Source organism: Tribolium castaneum, chromosome 1 (genome assembly GCF_031307605.1).
Source record: "Tribolium castaneum strain GA2 chromosome 1, icTriCast1.1, whole genome shotgun sequence".
In the NCBI taxonomy this organism is placed as follows: Eukaryota; Metazoa; Arthropoda; class Insecta; order Coleoptera; family Tenebrionidae; genus Tribolium; species Tribolium castaneum.
In genome coordinates, this window is record NC_087394.1 from 35,531,178 (window position 1) to 35,551,931 (window position 20,754).

At 34.0% G+C, this 20,754-nt stretch overlaps 5 protein-coding genes and 1 long non-coding RNA gene across 14 annotated transcripts; 3 read left to right on the forward strand and 3 right to left on the reverse strand.

Annotated features, from left to right (window-relative positions):
* Positions 1-1,447: 1,447 nt before the first annotated feature.
* Positions 1,448-4,590, reverse strand: LOC655105 (ras-like GTP-binding protein RhoL). Its single transcript, XM_961616.4, has 4 exons — positions 2,216-4,590; positions 2,054-2,168; positions 1,891-2,008; positions 1,448-1,827 (listed from the first exon to the last, which is right to left on the reverse strand). The coding sequence occupies exons 1-4, from the start codon at positions 2,314-2,316 to the stop codon at positions 1,649-1,651; spliced, it is 513 nt and encodes a 170-aa protein (XP_966709.1). The 5' UTR covers positions 2,317-4,590; the 3' UTR covers positions 1,448-1,648.
* Positions 4,591-4,780: 190 nt separating this feature from the next.
* Positions 4,781-5,958, reverse strand: LOC135267943 (uncharacterized). The gene is made up of 3 exons (XR_010336375.1): positions 5,834-5,958; positions 5,094-5,780; positions 4,781-5,042 (listed from the first exon to the last, which is right to left on the reverse strand). It is a non-coding gene; the product is annotated as an uncharacterized LOC135267943 (long non-coding RNA).
* LOC655037 (sorting nexin-14) lies at positions 5,335-8,885 on the forward strand. Of its 2 annotated transcripts, XM_961533.5 has the most exons (11): positions 5,335-5,470; positions 5,518-5,782; positions 5,836-6,807; positions 7,050-7,111; positions 7,181-7,216; positions 7,282-7,507; positions 7,557-7,735; positions 7,786-8,058; positions 8,116-8,303; positions 8,351-8,515; positions 8,565-8,885. In XM_961533.5, exons 1-11 carry the CDS (start codon positions 5,358-5,360, stop codon positions 8,816-8,818), a joined length of 2,733 nt encoding a protein of 910 aa, XP_966626.3. In that variant the 5' UTR covers positions 5,335-5,357; the 3' UTR covers positions 8,819-8,885. The 2 variants fall into 2 exon arrangements, with proteins under 2 accessions (XP_966626.3, XP_008190633.2); XM_008192411.3 differs by lacking the exon at positions 7,181-7,216.
* A 670-nt stretch (positions 8,886-9,555) lies between these two features.
* Positions 9,556-13,840, forward strand: LOC654971 (TBC1 domain family member 12). Its single transcript, XM_008192410.3, has 5 exons — positions 9,556-10,511; positions 10,560-10,706; positions 11,117-11,323; positions 11,708-12,381; positions 12,467-13,840. The coding sequence occupies exons 1-5, from the start codon at positions 9,709-9,711 to the stop codon at positions 12,652-12,654; spliced, it is 2,019 nt and encodes a 672-aa protein (XP_008190632.2). The 5' UTR covers positions 9,556-9,708; the 3' UTR covers positions 12,655-13,840.
* Positions 13,841-13,906: 66 nt separating this feature from the next.
* Positions 13,907-20,560, forward strand: IFT43 (Intraflagellar transport 43). 8 transcript variants are annotated; one of them, XM_015977650.2, is made up of 8 exons: positions 13,907-14,052; positions 14,098-14,246; positions 14,294-14,320; positions 14,376-14,489; positions 14,544-14,796; positions 17,431-17,643; positions 17,703-20,332; positions 20,387-20,560. In XM_015977650.2, the coding sequence occupies exons 1-5, from the start codon at positions 14,011-14,013 to the stop codon at positions 14,731-14,733; spliced, it is 522 nt and encodes a 173-aa protein (XP_015833136.1). In that variant the 5' UTR covers positions 13,907-14,010; the 3' UTR covers positions 14,734-14,796; positions 17,431-17,643; positions 17,703-20,332; positions 20,387-20,560. The 8 variants fall into 8 exon arrangements, with proteins under 8 accessions (XP_015833136.1, XP_064216031.1, XP_064216032.1 ...); XM_064359961.1 differs by having other exon boundaries at positions 17,703-17,946; XM_064359962.1 differs by having other exon boundaries at positions 17,703-17,946; positions 20,399-20,560.
* Positions 16,939-18,024, reverse strand: LOC135267916 (uncharacterized). Its single transcript, XM_064359824.1, has one exon. The coding sequence runs from the start codon at positions 18,022-18,024 to the stop codon at positions 16,939-16,941; it is 1,086 nt and encodes a 361-aa protein (XP_064215894.1).
* Positions 20,561-20,754: the final 194 nt, after the last annotated feature.

The following is a 20,754-nucleotide window of genomic DNA, read 5'->3' on the forward strand; positions in this document are numbered from 1 at the left end:
GAATAACGACCCTCGCACATTATGCAAATTGTCGATAATAACGTTTAGACTTTACACCTGGCCGTTTAAAAGAACGTCATCACAAATTCGTTTAGCAAATATGGTAAATTTGCCCTTTGCCGTGTAAAAGCATTTGAATACGCTTTTCAAAAGACTCGTAAATAAATTTGTATGCATAATTTATAGTTGATGGCATGCCGTCTTGCATATTTACACCGGATTTTAAGATCAAACCGCTTTTTTAGGGGTGCTTGCACAAGACGCCAGGTATGAATATTTAACGGAAATTATACAGAACATACACAAACATTGCCCCATTATGCAAATCGTGATATAAAAGGTACGGACCTTCTGATGACATTTCTTACACACATAATCATCAGACGCAGCTGCGACACGTGACACCAATAATTATTAGTGCCGCTTATTTGCGCAAATTGAATGTAAACACCTTCCTGCAAATACATGCACATTGATAATTATCGAGCATGTCGGTGCTTCAGCAGCCCCGGAAATGGAAAGCCAAGAAAGAAAAATTAATGTTATGTAAACAAAAATTAATTTTATCAGTTACTATTTTACCAATATTTATCATTTCACGAAAGATTTTTAAAATTGTGCATACTTTTTACAATAAGAACGATTCTTGTTGGAAAATAACTAAATCAAACAAAATAATTTTGCTAACTACAAAGACACAAATGTAATTTTTTTTGAGTTTTTAAGAATGAGTAAATAGGTACAGAATGACAAATCAGAATAATAACTTGATTGTGACACTGTTATTTTTTATGTGGCAAAAAAAAAACGATGTGTTGCAGGATTACTGATAAGGAAGTTTAACATTTGGTTGCAGAAACCGAGCCTAGAGGGTCTAACTAGATCCCATAAGCCATTTTCCTTGAAGATACTACACGTATTAATTAAGTACAACAAAGTCTAGCCTCTAGCGCACCTAAATAAACAATATATTATTTACCTAATGAACAGGTTTTAACATTTTAAAGCAAAAATAAATATTTCTAGTTGAAAAAAAAAATTACAGTGTAAACGGATAGAGGATTAAATACATAAAATATAGGTCTCGAAATATTTAATTATTAAAGTAAAAAGTCCTGTTTTGTTTTTGTATAGTTCTTTAAAATACTTGGTGGAAGTTAAAAGAATTGAGTTAACTCGATAGAGGCGGATCGTGACCAACACCCCAAACTGCTGCCGGTGGTTCCCCTAATAACCTTCACGCTCCTCTTAGTCGTGTTAATATTGATAATTACAATTTCCATCCTCGGCAGTGCAAGGCTAGAATTCTAACATCTTCCTTAACAAGGGCGGGATTTCCGACAGCTCAGGGATCTAACCGAGTTATTTTAACACAACTGCGTGAAATAAAGCTACAAAATTTGTAATCCGCCGGTATTTATTCAATAAGGACGGAAGGCCTTAAGGCACGTAACGTAATACGATGCGTATACCTTTTGTAAAAAATCCATTACGTTGAGCCTTTGTTAGAGCAAGGCAGTAAAGAGATTTTTGTTATTTGTCTGACAGATTTTTATTAAGTTATCCTTCTCCATTGAAACGCTGACAGCAAATTTAACATTTGGATTGATTAAAATAAAGAATAGGGAAATGAAGTGACGGAAGTGTTTCAGAATTTCTTTCGGTGGTAGGTGCTCCGCACGGCCTCGATAAAAATGTCGTCAATGCCGAGGAAATGTTCAATTGAGCATTCCACAAAGGCGTAAGCTCCAATAAGTAATTTTAAATTTTCTCCTTGTTCAGTCGATATTGTGCCATTATTGTTGGCGCGAGCTTCAATATCGGTACCTGCAACGAACACAATTAGTTTACTTTTTGTTTAACTTGGAGTTATTAAAGAACTTGGGATACCTATCAAGATGACAGGGACAAGAGGGGCACATTTACGAACTTCCAAACACCACTTCTTATACACATTCTCAAAACTCGATTTCACTTTAACCGAGTAACACAGCAGAATGCAATCAGCCTGAAAGTCATCGATTTATCATCAAGACTTTTTCACAATTCCTACCTCATCATAAGCTTGTCTTCGCAAAATTTCGTAGTCGTCGTCACATTCAGTATCGACAAAGTGCACCATCCAGGCCATTCGATCCACTATAATGCTTTGGACGTTGTTTTCGAACCTAAGTCAAATTAGATGAGACGCCAGAATGGGACAAAAAGCGGATACCTTGCTACACCCAAGTCGTGAATTCCGGTGTATTTGAGCAAAAGCTCGGTCTTGTTGCTCAGATGGTCTCCCACCGCCACCAAAGTTAAATATCGCGACATGAGGAAACGTTAATTGGACAAAACGGTAAAATATTACACTGTAACTTCCGCTCATTTTAGGTGCAGTGCGATAAAACTTTATGTGATGTTGCAAAATGGTCACACCTCGGGACTTGTTGCACAACTTGTCAAATTAAACGATTCCAATTGGACAATACGGTGCAAAACTTCACTCGTTATCGCACCTTCAGAAAGTTACTAATTGTTAGCAATTTTTAAAATTTTATCAGACAATTTGCGAGCTGCGCGGCGTAAAGTTTAATAACATTTATAACTACGTTTTTTCGAACACTTATCAGTTTTATAGTGATTTCTGTCAAGTCTTTTGATTCGAGCAAAAATAAATTATCTTGTAAAAAAATCAAACAGTGCAAACGGTAGAGGTTTGATACTTGTTCTTGTTAAAATTTTTCAAAATAAAGGGTTTAAAAGGAGCAGAGATAATTCAAGTAAAAGCACAGGTAGTGAATACTTGCTGAAAATATTAATTTCATTTAGGTATGCATTTCCTGGATGTTTTTAAATTTCTTGTTAAAAATATAAAAGGAAGGTAAAATGTTTCCGCTGAAATGTATTTGTATTTAAGTTAAGCATAGACTAGAGTTTTGTTGTTCAGTGTTAAACATTATTTATTTGATCAATAAACTGAAAACATGAAGGGAGTGAACAGATCGACTGATTCGTCATAATAAAGCACACAGGAAAAATTGTTACCCTCACCTCAACTCTTCAATTCACGTCATTATCGATAGATGTGATTTAAGACTTTTTGATTCGGCACAAAACAACTCTCATAATAAATCAAGTGAAGCTGGTTCTTTGAGCGTTTTTATTGTTAGGACGAAATTTACTGCTGGCTCTTGTAAAGTGAGCTGAAACAAAAAGTATCTAATTGTCTCCAAAATTAGCATTTGATTGGTTGAAAAATAGCAAATTCCCTTTTGAAGTTTAATTAAATTTCACTTTTTGCATTTAGCTTCATGGACCGTAATGAAATAAGTATTCATTTCGTTTTCTTCAAGAAATCGAAGTAAATTGGCTTTTGATTATCGTCAAAGTCAAAAACCTACATGTGGTTTCAATGCTCCTTCCCAATTTAGCTTATATTTACGTGTTTCTTTGATATCGTGTCGCTAGAAGGAGAGATCAAAAGTAGCTTTAGCAAATTCGAGGATAGGTTAGTAACCGCGCTGTATTACATCTCCTTAATTGCACAAAAACATGCTGTTCGGCTAGAATACATGAAAGATTTGTGCTGAATCAAAGCAAAATGTTGGGTTTAACTAAGGGAACAAAGCTTTCAAGAAATCTTGTGGACTCGTGTAACAAACACCGTATTTCAGCCATTCGTTTCACACAAAGGGAGCTTCAAAAAAGCCCAACAAAGACAATTTCTCAAGTAAAGTTTCAGCAATTGAAGAATAAATTAATGCCCTATCCACGGTAGCAAATTTCGAACATTAATTTAATTTATTAGCTCGTTGCAGATGACGTTAACATAGCTGAAGAGCACTTAGTTGGTCCTAACGTCATGACAATAATACCTACAACTTGCGAATGGAAAAAATGAATTCGGGAGGAAAATCCTCGCATTTCTAAGTTTACACTTGTTTGGGGTCCATCACACGTTATCGAATTTTACGCGTCTGACTTCACTTCTAGGTCAAACGATTTCGGGATCGTAAAAAATATTTGGTACGGAAACGTCTAATTTGGAGCGATTCTGGCAAGGAAATACTAATTTAAAATGAAACTTTTACGGTCTTTTGAACGCTTTTAAGCACTGTCGTGGACGCAAAGATGAATTCATTAATCATGTAATGTGTTGCGAAAACGAAATCCACTTTAAGGATGTTACTTGAGTTCAGTGTTGCATTATTGATGGAGCCTCCAGGCCGGAAAAATTCTTAAAAAGTCGCTCGCTCTATTAAAATCATCTCGAATCAAATCGCGTCTGCCGATAGAATGTTTTTTAATGGAAAAGTTTGCCTGAAAGCTTTGTTTTCCAAAAAAATATACAAATGCCGGTTAATTTCGCTTGTAATTCCGATCATCGACAAAATACTGGGGAAGAGAATTTACGAAAATAACAAAGCTTCGTTTTTCATTTTGATTGATTATGTTCTGATGTACAAGATCGATTCCGAAGATGCAAATTTTTGTGTCGGGGATGGCACAAAATACACTTTATCATAATGGCGGCATTAATAAATCTTACTTCCATTATCGTATCACAAACACAATATGTCATCGACAAGAAACGAGGCATTAATTTAAATAAAAATAGCAAAAATTAACAACATGTAAATGCCCTAGGCCCACAACCAGACACAGCGGAACAAATCCACTTTTTAGCAATAGATTGAATTAGTTAGGTAGGTATTCCTAAATGCATTTCACTGACAAAAGCCTCGTAAAATCATGTGAAACATTATACAATACAGGTAAAGTCAATATCATTTACAACAATTAATTGATATGAAGCTTAATATAATATTTTGACAACATAATTAGCAATTAATATAAAATGACACCAACAAATATGTATTCTATCTATAACACGTACAAAATAAATACTATTTGAAGCACTTTTTTTCCTTTTCCTCAAAATTCCCCCTACAATTTCGACTTTTGAAATGAATGTAAAAATAAACATTTGACGCGAATCATAAGCCAATCCTCTTGTCACGGTATTTTTAAATTGTAGGTTTTGCGACATTATTTCACTAAAATAAGACAGTTTTGATTAGTAAATTGTGCACTCACATTTTTTTTACCGCTCAATTTCATAATTTTGAATTGTGACTCCATCTGCACGTTTCAAAAATAACTATAATTATCAACGAAATATTTATTGACTCTTTCTAAAACTAGGCCAAGTTTTGGTTTAAATACCATTGTAAAAATGTGGTGGTGGCGCATTCTTAACATAATATAAATGAAAAAAAAAGAGATTTCATTGATTTAGTGTCTGTTTTAACCTCACATGTCACGATGACAGCTCCTGTCAGCGAAGCATAAGGTTATGTTGTGGCCCCAAAATGATCCACAAAGACATTTTTAACATTGTGACTCTAATCGCTAACGACAAATACAGCCGATTTGCGGCCCTAGCTGTAACGATATTCTCAGCGTTTGTTACAGTATTTGTTAGGTTGGAATTGCATAGTTTTGATTCACTTATTTACTTAAGTTTTTTAGTTCCTTAGCCGGTGTTATTATTTACGGAGGCTACATATTAGGATGTTTGGTGTCTTGGTGTTTTTTAAAATACCAGATCGTAGCTTCTGCTTATCTTTCGGGTTTGGTCAGTTTTTGTTATGGGAGTCATTCGTCTAGAAAGAAACTGAAGCAGTCATGCAGCATTTGTGACGATTTATCGTGTAAGAGGCACCAGCAGAATAAAGCTGTAGCGCCGTGGAAGGATTTGTACATTCCCAAAGAACTCAATTGTGTGATTGAAACTGTAAGTTTCTTTCTATATTAAAAAAATGATGATATAACGTGGTACGTTTACAGTTTTATAATAAAATTTTGGAGTCGTTTGTAATATCGTGGTACGGGCAATTTACCTCAGATGTCGACTTTTTAAATGAGTTGCGTTATTGTTTACAATATGCCAGTGCAGCTGTTATCAACCAGTTCCTAAACCTAGACCATGCAAATGTAATATCTAGAAAACTGCTCCCTTGTGTTGTCAAGCATATCGATGATTACATGTACATGCAACAGATAATTAAGTTGAAAAAGACACGACTGAACGATGTTATTGTTGAGTACTTGGGCACGAGACTTCATGCAGCTACAGTGAACAGAAAATGTGAACTAAAATACCTCCAACATTTATCATCCTCTCTTATGCCTCATATTTTACCCGACAAGTATTTAAAATGCCAGAATTATGTAGTTTTAATTCGTGAAATATTAGCAGGGTGGGTTCTGTTACCCTTAATGGATGTCCTCGCTGACCCAAACATAATAAATTCCCTCGTAATACTCGCAGCGACATATCGCTCAAATCAAACAAGACATAAACAAAGCTCGGAAAAAGTGATATTTTTGGAGAACTTTATCGCAAATAACCAGCAGAAATCGTCATTCGCAACTGACTTAAACACAATTAAAGGAAACACAGAGTTGTTATACGCCTTTGTGCAGTTTTTGAAACGGGAGGAACATGTACATCTGTTGCAATTTTGTTTGGACGTTGATGAATTTAACAATAAGTTGCTCACTCCGGACCTGACGAAAAAACAACTTGAAGAGTTACATTCTGAGGCCTTGACTCTGTATAAAGAGTATTTGAACAAAAACACGATCAACTTTATTGGCTGTTCTGATGAAATTATTGATAATTATTATTCGCTCCTCAAAGATGGGGTGTACAACGTGGCTAAATTACGAACCTCCAAACCATTATATCAGGCATATGAACACACGTTCAATGTCCTGGAAAAGGTGTGGTGTCCGTCGTTTTTTCACAGTAATGAGGTGAGCAAATTTCCGCTTTTATTTTGCCTTTGATAACTGGTGGGCTTTTTGTGTTTACTTGGGGATATCTAAATACTAAGATGCGACATGACATACAAATAAATCATCGTTAGTTTCATTTAAATTTAAGAGCAATGAAATAAAAAAATGGCAAAAGAAAAAAATTTTGTATCTCGTTTTGCCCCCTTGTATTTAGTTCTCCATACTTCCGATAGTAATAACAATTTTTTATTGTTGTACAGTTTTATAGTTACATTTGCGGTGCGAAAGTCACAGCTGCTTACAATAAGGGGGCTGCCTCTAGGTGAGTTTTATTACTTAATTTGTAACTTTTTTACTAAAACTTAAATTCGGCTTTGATCAAATCTAACAGATCTCTAGTTAACTTTGGCTCACCATTAAAGTCTCGGTGAGTTTTGGTGTTTCTGTTTGTTTTAATTTCAGCTTTATTTTGTGATTGTTTGTTTGGGTCAGGAGGAAATACTACGAAACACCAAGTCAAGGCACTGTTGCTAAAATCAGTAGTGGTATTGGTAAACTAAGAGGGGCTTTGAAGGTGGCCCAGCCGATAGAAGGCGCCATACATCCTCCCGAAGCCCAAGGGATTGAAAATGGGGCTGTGGAGGACATTATTATTTCTGAATGCGGAAATATTTTTCGTGATTTGAGTTCTTGGCGAGTCTCGATTTTGTCATATCAGGTTATAATTAAATGCGAGTTTTTAACACTAATTGAATGCAACATTCTAGACAAATAACAAAGTTGTGAGTTTTTGTATAAATGTGCAAAGACTGGATGTTGTTGAAGATGTTACTAAACGACACTGGATTGTTTTAAGAAAAGATCAGGACTTTTACACGCTTAAAGCAAAGCTTGTTGAATTTCACGGAGAGAATGAAATTTCGGATACTCCACTTCCTTCCAGAAAGTATACACTTAATTAGTGTGTTTATTTGGGGGAAACTTATTGTGTTACAGGGCTGGGAGTTCTATCGAAGTCCGAATGAAAAAATATGAGGAATTTCTCACCAAACTCCTCCAGAAACCTTTGCTAAGGGGGAGCGATTTGTTATTTTCGTTTCTAACAGCGGAAGAAGACTTCACAGTTTTGATAGCAACAAGTACGCAAAATGCCCAGGATTTTGGAAATATTTACCAATCAGTTGCTCACAAATTAAGGAAAGAAAAGGGACAACATTTAGACCCTTTCATGGGCACGTTTTTATTGTCAACGGGAAAAACAAAGTCTGGGTAAGTTAATTAAATTTCTTTGACGTTGAAAATATGTTGTAACGTTTGAACTTTTAGAAAATTTGAATGGGCAGAAATTGGTGATGAAGTGAGCACCAAAATGATTGAAAAAACGACACCAATGCCTAAAACATTCAGAAATCATGTTTTCAATGACAATTTCGGCACCACTTTTAAAGATCTCAAAGAGTCTTGTAACACTTCGTTTAATCCAATTGGAATGATCCAGTGTATTTTCTATTTGTGTAAGTTTATAAATGTTTTTTATCGTTATTATGTTTGTTTATTGCAGTAAAGTATGTTTTTAAATTGCCACATTATTTATTAAGATTATATGCCGCCATATGTAGCGTGGCACAAGAAGCAGTTGAGGCATTTTCCAGTGCTTATATTGAACGGAGATTGAAGCATAGTTTGTCGCCCTCAAACTTGACATATTTGGTACAGTTACTGGAAGGTGTGTTTCTGCAAATACTATTACAGTTTTAAAATTTATTTATATTCAGACGTAATTTTTCATTCTCGAACTTCACCCACCAAAGAAGAATTAATTGAAAGGCGTAACCGGGCTTTTGCACTGTTAAATAATGCCATACCGTCATATTTAGAATGCATCGTTGGCAAGGATGTCAATGAAGGCTTAAAAATGTTGCTTGAAATATTGCAACATCCACATTACAACAAACATCTTGCGTATAATCTTTTGGATTTGATATTGTGCGAAATGTATCTCACTCTGCAAAATACTGGAACACAGTGATTTTAACTTGTTCATTTATGTTATATGATGTGATTATTTCTGTGATTAAATTAAATTTTTAAAACAAGATTGGGCTTTTATTTACACAAGCAAAAAAGAAACAAGACAATAAATACAAATAAAACAGAAAAAATATATTAACTAACCAGTATTTCTGGTAACAGAATTGGCGACTCGGTTGTGTGGGTTTCCCCCTTGTGGATGTGCCTAACGTTACACGAGAAGTTTATTTTTGCCGTATATATACAATAAATCTAATTTTCACATCACTGGCTCGTTTGCACAAAGGAAAGGAAGAAAATAATGAATAAGAGTTTGGCAAAATGCTTTTATAGAAAAGTTGGTGTACTTTATGTTTTATTACATGATAAACTTAACAAAGTGTACATTCAGGTTACTGGTAACGTCACGTAAGCGCTAGTTGTATCGCTTGGAGGTAAATTCAAACCCATCCGGTATTGGACAATTAATATTTGATATTTGATGGACAAAAACACAGTTTTACACACGAAACTTTGATTTTTACATGACGCATTTCAACTTGAAGATTTCCACAAGGTGAAAATTATATAAACATGAATAAACTGTTACGCTGACTTGCATATCACATTTGTAGAACATTTACTGACCATTCTAATGTGTTTCTATTACAAATTAAAACTTAACTGCAAAGCTAAAGCAAATTAGATTTTTTCTGATTATTAGGATTTAGAGCGCACGGGACTGAACTCGCATGCGTCGTGGGACGTAGTGAAAATGGCCGCCGTTTTTTAGAACTGTCAAAGTGTCAAAATACTCTCATTAATTTTAGTGTTTAGTTTAACAAAATCGTTTTAATAATGCCAGTTTGTTCAAAATCTCATTAATTTTTTTTCTAATGTCTGCAAGAAATGCTAAAAGTTGGTTGCAAAAACGAAAATCGAATATTAAAGCCATCGTACGGAAATGAATCAAATGAAGTGACCAGTTTGATAATTGATAACAAGGAAAGTAACAGTTTAATTTCATCAAACGGCGATGTAGCGAACAAAGCTTTGGAAGACGGACCACCGATGGGTCACAAAGGCCATTACAAACGGGTTTTGTTAAAAAACAACGTAACTCAGGATTTGAGGACTCAAAGTCTGCCCAACTGCTTAGTAGATAACAAAGAGAAAACCCAAGATGATGTAGATACTGTTGACAGTTGTGATATTCACAATAAATTGTTAGTGGAAGGTGGAAGTCCTCCGCAATCGCCATGGTTCAAAACGTGGCCTGAAAGATGTGACAAAGTCAAAGGCAATGAAAGCGCTACTCATTCTTCACAGAATACTCAAATAAAATTGCGAAATTGTGATATTGTAGAAAATGGTAATGTAAAAAATAAAGTATCGTTAAGTGAAGCATTGCAGAACATATCATTAGCATATAGTCCTGTAACAAAACAGTTACACCTAGTAGAAACAAACAATGAGGACAAAAACTGTAATGTGACTGTAGACAGCACCAGTGATAAATTTACAGAACATGTATCTACTGAGAAGAAAGGCCACAAAAGGAACCAAGCTGGCTCTTTCTCTAGTACAGTTTCTAGTTTAAGTGAGCCATCTCCATCAAGAAGTTTGTTAGATGCTGATGAAAAATCTCTGACTAGTTTAGATGATAGTGGGGACCAGGCGGGGAAAAAAGGCCTAAGCAATTTTTTTAGCAGGTAATTTTTTTTCAAGAATATTTCCTACATTATCATTGGTTATTCCAGAAATGTTTTTTCTTCATGGAAGTCGGGATCTGGAACAAATGCAAGCTCCAGTGTTTGGAAATTATTTAGCAAAACTGCCAAGAGTAGTATTTCAAGTTCGCCACTTCACGGTGTAGCAAGTTCAACTGCACTTATACAACATCCAAGGTACTAAAAATTTTATCTTCAAGGAATATCTTTTACTTATTCGCCAGTTTTTTCAAAGATTTACTTTCCAATTGTATGAATAAAAGGCCTGAATTTTTAAAATTGATAATGTTTTACTCCAAGGAAAAATAGCGATAATAAGTTCACTTTAATATTACATACAGTAATTTTTAACACGTTAAACATTAGACCGTCTATAGATCTTTCTGTTTTTAGTATAGAAGTATAGCTTGTTTTAATTTCCGTAGAAATATCCATGTGAAATACTGAATAATAAATAGGTTATTAAAAATATTTTTGAAACACTAATTGTTTCATAAGAAAAACTTAGAGAACTTTTTTTATTACGAGACAATGTTTGTGTTTCTATTGTTGTTTGATTGTCAAAAAATAAATAATTTTATTAACAGACCGTCCAACTTGCCTGCGAAAACTCAAGAAGAAGAACAACGACATCGTGAAGAATACAAAGCTATGATTGCTGCTGCCAAGAAAAAAGAAGCTCAAAATACAGCCGCTAGACACAAATTGCAGAAATTGCAGTTGCAACAAGAAGAACATCAAGCCACTGCCGCTAAACATTTCGTCAAACATGTCTTGCCTAACTGGGAACAAATGTATGTATTTTTTTTGTTAAGTATCGGATATTCTCTTAAATAATATTAAAACAAATTTCGTGCTTTTTAGTGATAAAATGTAAATGTTCTCAATTTTTTTTCATAAACTATGACGATCTCAGCTCGATTTTTTGTCAATATCGAAAGTACGTCATAGCAAAAGCACGTAACTGGTTGATTCAGTTGAGATAATTATGTAATGAACTTTAATAGATTTTCTGTTGCTGTTAAAATGTTTTTTTTTTTTTGGTAATTCTGATATATGTAAGCAGAGGGATTTAACAGGAAAGATTTCCTCAAACTTTCGAAAATGGTTATATAGTTACATATTTTGTTACATTATTTTAATGTTGTTGGATTTTGTGCTTTACTACATGTCTCCAGGCATACGAACAAGAAAACCAGGGAGCTCTGGTGGCAAGGTCTTCCGTCCAGCGTCCGCGGCAAAGTGTGGCGTTTGGCCATCGGCAACGAACTAAACCTAACACCTCAACTTTACGAAATATGTCTTTCACGCGCCCAAAACCGTCTCAACAGTCCCGAACCGTCTCACTGTGAAAGCGACATCGACCAAGAGAGCAGCATGGACGTGATACAATTAGATATCTCACGGACATTTCCCCACTTGTGCATATTTCAAGAAGGTGGCCCGTATTCTGACATTTTGCATTCGCTTTTGGCCGCCTATGTGTGCTACAGACCTGATGTCGGATACGTCCAAGGCATGTCTTACATCGCTGCCATTCTCATTTTGAACATGGAACCTTTTGACGCGTTCATCTGTTTCGCGAATTTGTTGAATCAGCCGCTGCATTTGTCGGCCTTCACTTTGAATCAGGAGCAGATGGAGGCGTATTATAGCGCTTATAATGAAGTGTTTAGTTACAATTTACCAAAGCTGCATGCACATTTCAAGGAGGCTAAATTAACGCCCGATTTGTATCTGTTGGATTGGATTTACACGATTTTTGCCAAGGCCATGCCTCTAGATGTGGCTTGCAGAGTGTGGGATATTTTTTTAAGGGATGGATTCGAATTTATATTCAGAACTGCGTTAGGTGAGTTGAGTTTTTAAATTTATCCACACAAATAATTAATTTTATTTAATAAACTGAGTCTCGTTTCGCCTCCTGCTTGTTTCAGGTATTCTTCATTTAAATCAAGATATTCTAATAACTATGGATTTTTTGCACGGAGCACAGTTCCTTACGCGTTTACCTGACGATTTGTCGTCAGATCAGTTATTCAGAAGCATACAAGCGGTTACGACAAGTATAGGAAAGCAAAACTTTTGCCAAATTGTTGATAAATATAGCCTTTCTGTCAGGTAATAAAATTCCAATTGTTTTTATAAGAGATATTTATTTAGGTGTTGGTTTTGTGAAAGAAACTCAATTAAGTAATACTTGAACTAGATGAAAGGAAAACAGATTTGTATGTTAGTTTTTAGCTTGAAATGCAGTTTTGCAGTATAATTATATCATATTTATTTCCGTCCAGTTACATAATTACAGAATCTCGTTGAAGGTGCTTATGCATTTTCTGACTGTTTCAGGTGAATATACTTTTTAACAAACGATAAATTACGCTTGAAAGTATCGTTTACTCTTTATCTTCTCTAACTTGCCATTGTCTTTGTTTGATACTATGTGTAATTACGAAAACAAATTTTTGTCATTTTTAAAGATGGTTTTAAACTTTTTTTTAGATAAACTTATATATGTAATGTTCATATTTAACAGAGTTACATTTTAGTCAAAGGCTGTGTAAAATTATGATAAATCCATTGTTGGCGACATTGTGTTAAGGTTGGTAAAGATTTTAACATTTCTCAATTTGGTGTTGTAGAACGGCCATCCTTAATGTAATTTCCTTGTTGGCTGTCTGAATAATTAAAAAAATTAAAAGTAATTGTGATTTTAAAGTTTTCAATAGGAAGTTTGCAGTAAGTTTTTGTTGTGTGTCTCATCGTAGCAATAATTATATGGTTCATCTGTACAATATAAAAAATTTAATGCAAACTCCTGAATTTATTTTAGCAGTGGTAAAGTCGTACAGAGGATATACCGTTTTTACACCTTTTTCTGATAATTAACTTTAACTAATTTTTATGAACCATTATATCTAGACTCCAGTAAGGATCTAGGATGTAAAAACGGTCATTCTTTGGTACGGCTTATACGAGTATGTATGTATATAAAAACGCTGAAACAACTTGTATCTATGAAAATGCTTCATTTTATTTTTTGTAATTTTAAGATAATATGCATAATTTATTAAATAATTTATCGATAGCAAGTGACTAAAATAATATGACATTTGTAAAATGACATTTGTTCTTTTAGGGATCTTGTAGATATTCGCTTCTTTTAAAGTTACAGGCATGATTATGATTTATGAACTGTTTGTATTGTTAACATTTAAGTAAGATTATTTTTTTTATTCGTATACAATGGAAATTAAGATATTGAATTGATATGTACATTTTATAAAAAATAAAACAGGAAATGTACCTGACTGTACCTTATTTATTTGGACTAAAAAAGCAGTCGCCCAATAAAAGTTTTAACATTGAGACATTTTAGTTTTTAATGTTGGTGTCATTGGTTATCATGGTGGCTGTTTAATGTTTATTCTAACCCAACTTGTAAATTAATTGATTTTTGTTGAATACAAACAAATCTAGCATGAATTGGGACGAAGACATAGACTTACTTCCAAATAAGAAAGTAAGTTTTATGTTTTTGAAAACTGATTATTTAACTATAGGTTAGTCTGCTACTAAACACGGACGGCGGGCAAGCAATGCTCCTGCAAGTCCAGAAGATCAGCCACAAAGTTCAACCAAAAAAACGCCACCAGAAGTGCCTATAAGAACTAGGAAAACTGGGGGATGGGCTGATGAGGGCGTAAAATCTGCAAAGTAAGTTTTATTGAAATCGCAAGTGAGAAGTGCTCACAAACTTTTAGGGTGAAAGGATCAAATATAATTGAGCAGTAAGTGTGCACTTTGAAGTAATATTTTGGTAAAATTATTATTAAATAACGTTAGAGAACGCTTTCAAAATGAAAAACCACAAGATTCTGAGGATGATATTCCAGTAATACCTGACATTGATGATATTGCCGATGATCCACTTAATTTGCCTGATGTAAAGGTCCCTAAGTGAGTAAAACAGTAGGAAAATGTTAATTATTTAATTTGATTATTCTCGTGTAGCATAACTGTGAAAGAATCAACTTATAAAGAACTGGATAGTCAGTTTGAAACAGGCCAACCAAATTTTGGAAATATTGGAGATGTAGACTTGTCTATTTTAACAAGCAGACTTTATCCAGAGAAAGATGTTCAAAGATGTACGGAAGTGTGGACTATGGAGTCATTGTATCAAGACCTTACGAAACAATGACTTCATCGTAACTTTTTTTACATTTTTTTTCCACAAGGATGTATTTATGCACACATTTTGCAGGTCAGAGCACTTTTAAATTAATTTTATTCATTATATATTTTACAATAAGTGCCTAAATATAAATGTACGTTGTTAAAAAAAGCCTTAGTCAGTATTTCTGTGACAAATATTAGAAAACTGACTCCGAGACCAGTCGCCAGAAACCAGAAAACATGTTTGAGGTGATGGAATTTTAAAACGTTTTCATTATCAGACGAAAAACTATCATAATTATATTTTGGAACGTCCTTAACCACCTTGTATTGCTGTTCTCGTAACAACCACTCGCTGATTTTGTCCAAATAAGGGGAATGTTTCTTAAAAATATACGTACTATGACTCGGCACTAAAACTTCTCTCATTACATAAAAGACAGTTCGCTTATGTTCATTTCTCATCATAAGTTCGATACTTTTTGCCGAACTCCACGACAAGCCATAAGCTCCAGACGTGTTCAAATCATTGTAGATCATCTCGGTCCTTTTTTTCCTATTATCGAGATAAATAAAACGTTTGCGAAGACTGTCCTCTTCGGAAATTCGGTTAGCCAAAGGATGCGAAATGTAAATTTGTATTTGGCTTTGCTCTAATTCCTCAACCGAATTTATTTGATTACTCGGATTTGCTGTCATGAAATTAGTAATCAGGAAACACTGAAATGCCGTTCTGAAGATAATTGAGCCAAAAATAAAAACACAAATTTGTATTTTTGCACTGCAACGTTTCTTATTCAGGTTGGGAAAGGGGTAACCCAAAAGACTCGAATAAATGTATAACACTGTCACAAGAAGCAATTTTCGGAAATTACTTTCGCCCAATAGTGACGTAATTGAAACTGTTACAATTACCACTAAAAAAAGTATCATGGGAATCACCTCGAACAGGATAACAGTGGCAGAACTAGACGTTTCGTTAAACGGCAACAAAATTGCCAAACCATTGATTTCATGGGGGTACGTAAATTCTGCGTTTTCGTACGCATGAGGGCCTCTGAAATGACTAACGAAGCAAAAATCTGTCAGCCCGTTTAAAATATCGTTGTAACACCCTTGGTAGTGCGTATTTTCAGGTGGTTCGATAATTTGGAACGTTGAGTTTAGCTTTTCTGTGACCATTTCCAAAACATTGTAGTCTCTCCCTATCCACTTGTTGTCCGATTTGTTTACAAGAGGGAAGTTTATGAAAAAACCGACTCTGAGGTTGTAACCATGCAAATTTTGCAATTTGTTCGGAAAATATCCGGGAGTGTGGGTCAGATTCAAAATTCTATCAATAAATGGATTGTACGTAAAAATTTGCAACGTCTCTTGCACAAAAACAACAACGAAATTAAGTATGTGGTTTTTCCATACAGTTTTCACAAAGTTTTGTAAAAACGCAACCGAATCAATTCGTTTACAAATTATGAGGTGTGTCTCGCCTCTCACATTCCAAAGTGTGTAGTTCTGTATCCGTTGTATATCTCTTTCGATTTCGTTCAGATCTTCGATAAAGATAAAAGCAGCTTGCGTTTTGGACATTATGCTTGTTTCGGTAAAAAAATCACTTATGGTGAGCGATGGACATAAGTTACGCTTGAGGAAGTCGTCGGAAATGTGTCTCGTGTCTGGTAAATTAACATTAAAGTAGCTGCAAGATGTGTAATTTCCAAATAATTGATATTTGTTCAAATGGTTTTTTACAAAGTCGTTTTGAAAAATGGTTTTAGAGGGGTAAAGTAGTGCCAAGAAGAACAGTAATGTGGCACACATAACGTTTGTCATTATCATTGGGAGGTATATTAAAAAAACGTGTTAGGATAATGTTTTCGGTTAAAAGGAAGCCACGTAATTGGGGGCTATTATTTTTATTGCAAGTAATAACATACAGTTTTATAAAATCGATATTGGTCAGTTTAGTGAAATTTTATGTTATTTCACTAATTATCCAAAATTTATCCGCAATTATAGATTGAGCATTCAGTGGCGTAGCCCGAGTGCAAAGCGTTTTAGGGCTCCTGAAAAATACCGAATTTTTCATCCGTAGAAAATCAAAGAAATACCTTCAGATTATTTCCGGAAAAAGATAATTCAGCAACCTTTTTCTAAACACAAAATTATTATAAAAAAAATTACTGGCTGTTCAGGGGCCTCTTGATTTGGAGTTAACTTTGCCCTATGGTAGCTACGCCACTGTGTTGTTACATAGCCAACTGTACCCAATTTCGATTAGAAACACTAATGTACTACAACACAATCCCATTAAATACAAATAAAAAATGCTTTGCAGATGCTGCATTCCTAACACTATTTGACTGTCGCTTATTTCTTTCACCCTTGTCTCATATTCTCTCATTTCCGATAAACCATATTGCACTTGTCTCAATAAACAATTGCTCAATTTTCGCATATAAGGTGAATGTCGCTGCAAAATGTAAGTGTTGATACTCGGAACCAGCTTTTCTTTCATCACATAAAACGGTGGTCTTTCATATTTGCTTTTTAACGTTTCTATGAAAGTGTCCGCAAAGGTTGTAACGATAATGTAAGCCGTCCGTGTGTCCAAACTGTATAATTTCTTGAGTCTTTCACGTGGAGTAATGATCGTGATTTTATCACACAAACCGTAATCTTGAGGGATAACATCAGCTAATGATTTTGACGTTAAAATCTTCAGGTTGGTGTTACGCAGTTCCGAAATCGTTGCAATTTCTTCGGATGGCTTTGGTGTTACTAACGAACTAACAAGGGAGCTTTGAAACGCCGTTCTGAATATAATACATCCGAAGAAAAATAAAACGAGTTGGATTTTAATTATGAATTCTTGGTGGTCGAAGTGAATGAACGGGTTTCCGAAAACGGTGTTAACACAACGGAGCAGAATTACAACGTAAGTTTGTTGTCTGGGGTGTCTTGCCAGGTTTGTTACCAAAGGTATTGTTAATACAGTTGTTAGCAATAAAATGCGGAGCGAGAAATCAAAACTGGATAAGTGTTTACGAAGAGTGAATTCTTCTTCTTGTACTGGGATAACAACAGAAATTTGGTTCGTTTCGTGAGGATAAGTGTATTCAGCGTCTTGGTACAAGTTGTTCATGTAGTAATGGCTTATGAAACACAAGTCCGTAACATCACTCATTGCATCTTCGTAAGCCCCTGTGAAGTAGGTGTGTTCTGGAGGTTCAATTATTTTGTAAGTTGCGTTTATCATAGATGTGACCAGTTTTAAACGAACAATGTCTTGGCCGACCCATTCTCCATTTTCTTTCATATTTAAGGGAAAATTATTGAATAAAGACACTCTCAATTGATAGCCATACAAGTTAGATAACTTATCGTGGAATAAATTGCAACCAACACATGAATTTCGCGTAAGGTTTATCACTTCGTTTTTGAAGCCATTGTAAGTGAAAACTTCCAAACGTTTGAATGCCAATACCACTACAAAGTTGACAATGTGTCGTTCCCATATAGTTTCCATGAATTTAGTCAAAAAATTTAAATTCGTGACGGTTTCACAAATTATAAAGTGGGTTTCTAGTCGTGGCTCCCAAAAGGAATATTCTCGTAGTTGGTCAATTGTCACGTTAATGTTTGTGATATTTTCGACAAAAATAAAAGTCGCTTGCATTTTTGGAACATATCCGGAAGCATTGAAGGAAACTCCTGCCGTCACTGCTGGGCAAGCGTTATTTTTGATGAAACAGTTTGAAATGTCGTTTGTTCTGTCGTGGTTTATGTTAACATAACTACAGAAAGCCAGTTGTTTGTGAGACTGATATTTTCTGACGTATTCTACGAAATGTTGGTTTGTGGGCGATTCTACTGGAGCGTTTAAAAAAGTTTGGGTGAAATTGATAATCATTAAATTAACGCAGAGTTTTGGTAAACTCCAAGACATTGTTGTTTTGTTAAGTGGATGAATTGTCTGTTGATGGTCTTGGAAGTAAAATCGATTTCTGATTGAAAAAACACATTTAAATTTCCTAATGAATAAAGAATTGTTCAGACTAATTACGGTAATTTGTGATGTATTTTCATTTTCTTTCTGAATATGTACGAAGTGTCTTGTTAACGTTAATTTAAGTTTGCGTTAATAATCTCGGTAATTTCGTTCATAATTTGAGTTAGGTAAAGATTTAAAAAATAAATTAGCACATAAATAATTTGCTCTTTAAGCAATATTGTTACAAAATTTATTTTGTTACGAGTTTGAGCGAAAAATCATTCAATAAGTTTTTTAAAGAATTCTACAGTATTGCGATGTTTTTTTCTTTTTTTTTCTTTAGTTGTTAATGCAATTCGCCACTGTTCCATAATTATTAGTATTAGTGTAAGCAACAATACTAATACGCATATGTAATGTAATGCTTATCAATTATGATGAATGGTTATATGTATTTTTTATCTACAAGACATCTGCATTAAGTGAAAATAATGTAAGTGTTTTATACATAATTTATGAGAAATGGATTTCTATTAATAATGCGCGTATTTTATAACATATTTATATAGTAGAATTTTTTTTTAGTAGAAATACTGCTGCTGGGCCAATTGTAACACATTAAACAATTCAAAACTTCATAAAAACTAAGAAAAAATTGTAATTTGGTCGTGGTTTCGTGGTTTTGTATGCAACCAGTTATACACCCGCGCATGTGGATTGTCTACCCTTTCCAAATTAAAGCCGTAAAAAATTTACACTCTTTTACTAAGATGAGTTTTTGAATTACTTGAACGCTAAGTCTTTTCATTTAAAAACCCTTAGCATTTGAAGCATTTATTTTAAAACTTTGCAATTTTTAGAGGTTTTGAGCTTTAGCGCTAATAGGGAACTTGAAATAAAATAATTTTGCCACAATTTGTAACCAAATTATGGATTATGACTACAGGAACTAAAGGAAGTTTTTACACTTTGTTATCACTGAATTTTTATGGTACTAAATCAATACCCATTTTAAAATTTTAACATTTTTAGCGATTTTTTATGTGCACATCCGTATAGTTGGTTGCCTATACAATCTGTCAAAATTGGCAATTTTTTTTTAAATATAATAAAATGATTATTAAATAACAATAAAAAAATTTTTTTTTAGAAAATCACAAGGTTACAAATTTTGCACCATTTAAATCTGTAAATATAAAATACAGATTACTGTAAATTACTGTTTGATAAAAGTACACATAGATGGCATAGTAGATTTTATAGATTCCTGTAAAACTGTTGCAATATTTGACGTTAACTAGACAGTGACATCTAGATATTGTATCTTAAAAAACAATTTTACAGTAACCTATTTAATGTATTCTCATTGTAAATTTTTGAGATCTATTTTAATTAACTAATGTTGGAGTTATTTAAAACCAATGTGGGTATCAAGATTACAGAAATGCAAGAAGTCCATTACATTACACATTTTGGTTTGACGTGTAGTTTTCATTCACTTCCGTATAATTGGTTGCCTATACAACATGTCAAAATTTGCAAAATTTTATAAATTTAATTTGTATGAGGTTTCCAGGAACATCAGAAGCTGTAACCAGCAGGTCTTTAACTTTAAAGACCTTCTTGCGTCTCTGTAATCCTAATACACGTTTTGATTTTATATTTATGTTTGCTTTTGGTTTTGTAGTCTTGGTTCTAGGTTTTGAACCCCACAACTCTCTTCTCGAGGCCAGTTTTCGAATTGTACGACTCCTGGACCATTCTTTAGTTGGGAATGTTATCCTGATTTCGATCGTCATTGAAGCATTTGCACTTTAGCCGTAGCATGTATAGTTATTTTTTAATAAAATGTTAAAATGTATTTTGACCTTTCATTTTCCTTTATAAAAAACGTTTACTAAGAATTCTCTGCAATGCAAAAATTCTTTAAAAAACTTGTGGTGTACAATAATAACACAGAAAGGCAAAAGATTATTTCGGATTTAAAATTTCTAAAAATTGAAAATATTGTTAAGACCGAAGTCACAGAAACGCAGAAAAGTAATGATAAAGGAT

Coding starts and splice junctions, on each gene's coding strand:
- LOC655037 (XM_961533.5), top strand. CDS start 5,358: ATGATCCACAAAGACATTTTTAACATTGTGACTCTAATCGCTAACGAC. Junction 5,783..5,835: donor TCAATTGTGTGATTGAAACT/GTAAGTTTCTTT, acceptor GTACGTTTACAG/TTTTATAATAAAATTTTGGA. Junction 7,112..7,180: donor AATAAGGGGGCTGCCTCTAG/GTGAGTTTTATT, acceptor CAAATCTAACAG/ATCTCTAGTTAACTTTGGCT.
- LOC135267916 (XM_064359824.1), bottom strand. CDS start 18,024: ATGAAAGAAAATGGAGAATGGGTCGGCCAAGACATTGTTCGTTTAAAA.
- LOC655105 (XM_961616.4), bottom strand. CDS start 2,316: ATGTCGCGATATTTAACTTTGGTGGCGGTGGGAGACCATCTGAGCAAC. Junction 2,009..2,053: donor GAAGACAAGCTTATGATGAG/GTAGGAATTGTG, acceptor GATGACTTTCAG/GCTGATTGCATTCTGCTGTG. Junction 1,828..1,890: donor TGTCCCTGTCATCTTGATAG/GTATCCCAAGTT, acceptor TGTTCGTTGCAG/GTACCGATATTGAAGCTCGC.
- LOC654971 (XM_008192410.3), top strand. CDS start 9,709: ATGCTAAAAGTTGGTTGCAAAAACGAAAATCGAATATTAAAGCCATCG. Junction 10,512..10,559: donor CTAAGCAATTTTTTTAGCAG/GTAATTTTTTTT, acceptor TGGTTATTCCAG/AAATGTTTTTTCTTCATGGA. Junction 11,324..11,707: donor TTGCCTAACTGGGAACAAAT/GTATGTATTTTT, acceptor ACATGTCTCCAG/GCATACGAACAAGAAAACCA.
- IFT43 (XM_015977650.2), top strand. CDS start 14,011: ATGAATTGGGACGAAGACATAGACTTACTTCCAAATAAGAAA. Junction 14,247..14,293: donor GAGGGCGTAAAATCTGCAAA/GTAAGTTTTATT, acceptor ACAAACTTTTAG/GGTGAAAGGATCAAATATAA. Junction 14,321..14,375: donor GGATCAAATATAATTGAGCA/GTAAGTGTGCAC, acceptor AAATAACGTTAG/AGAACGCTTTCAAAATGAAA.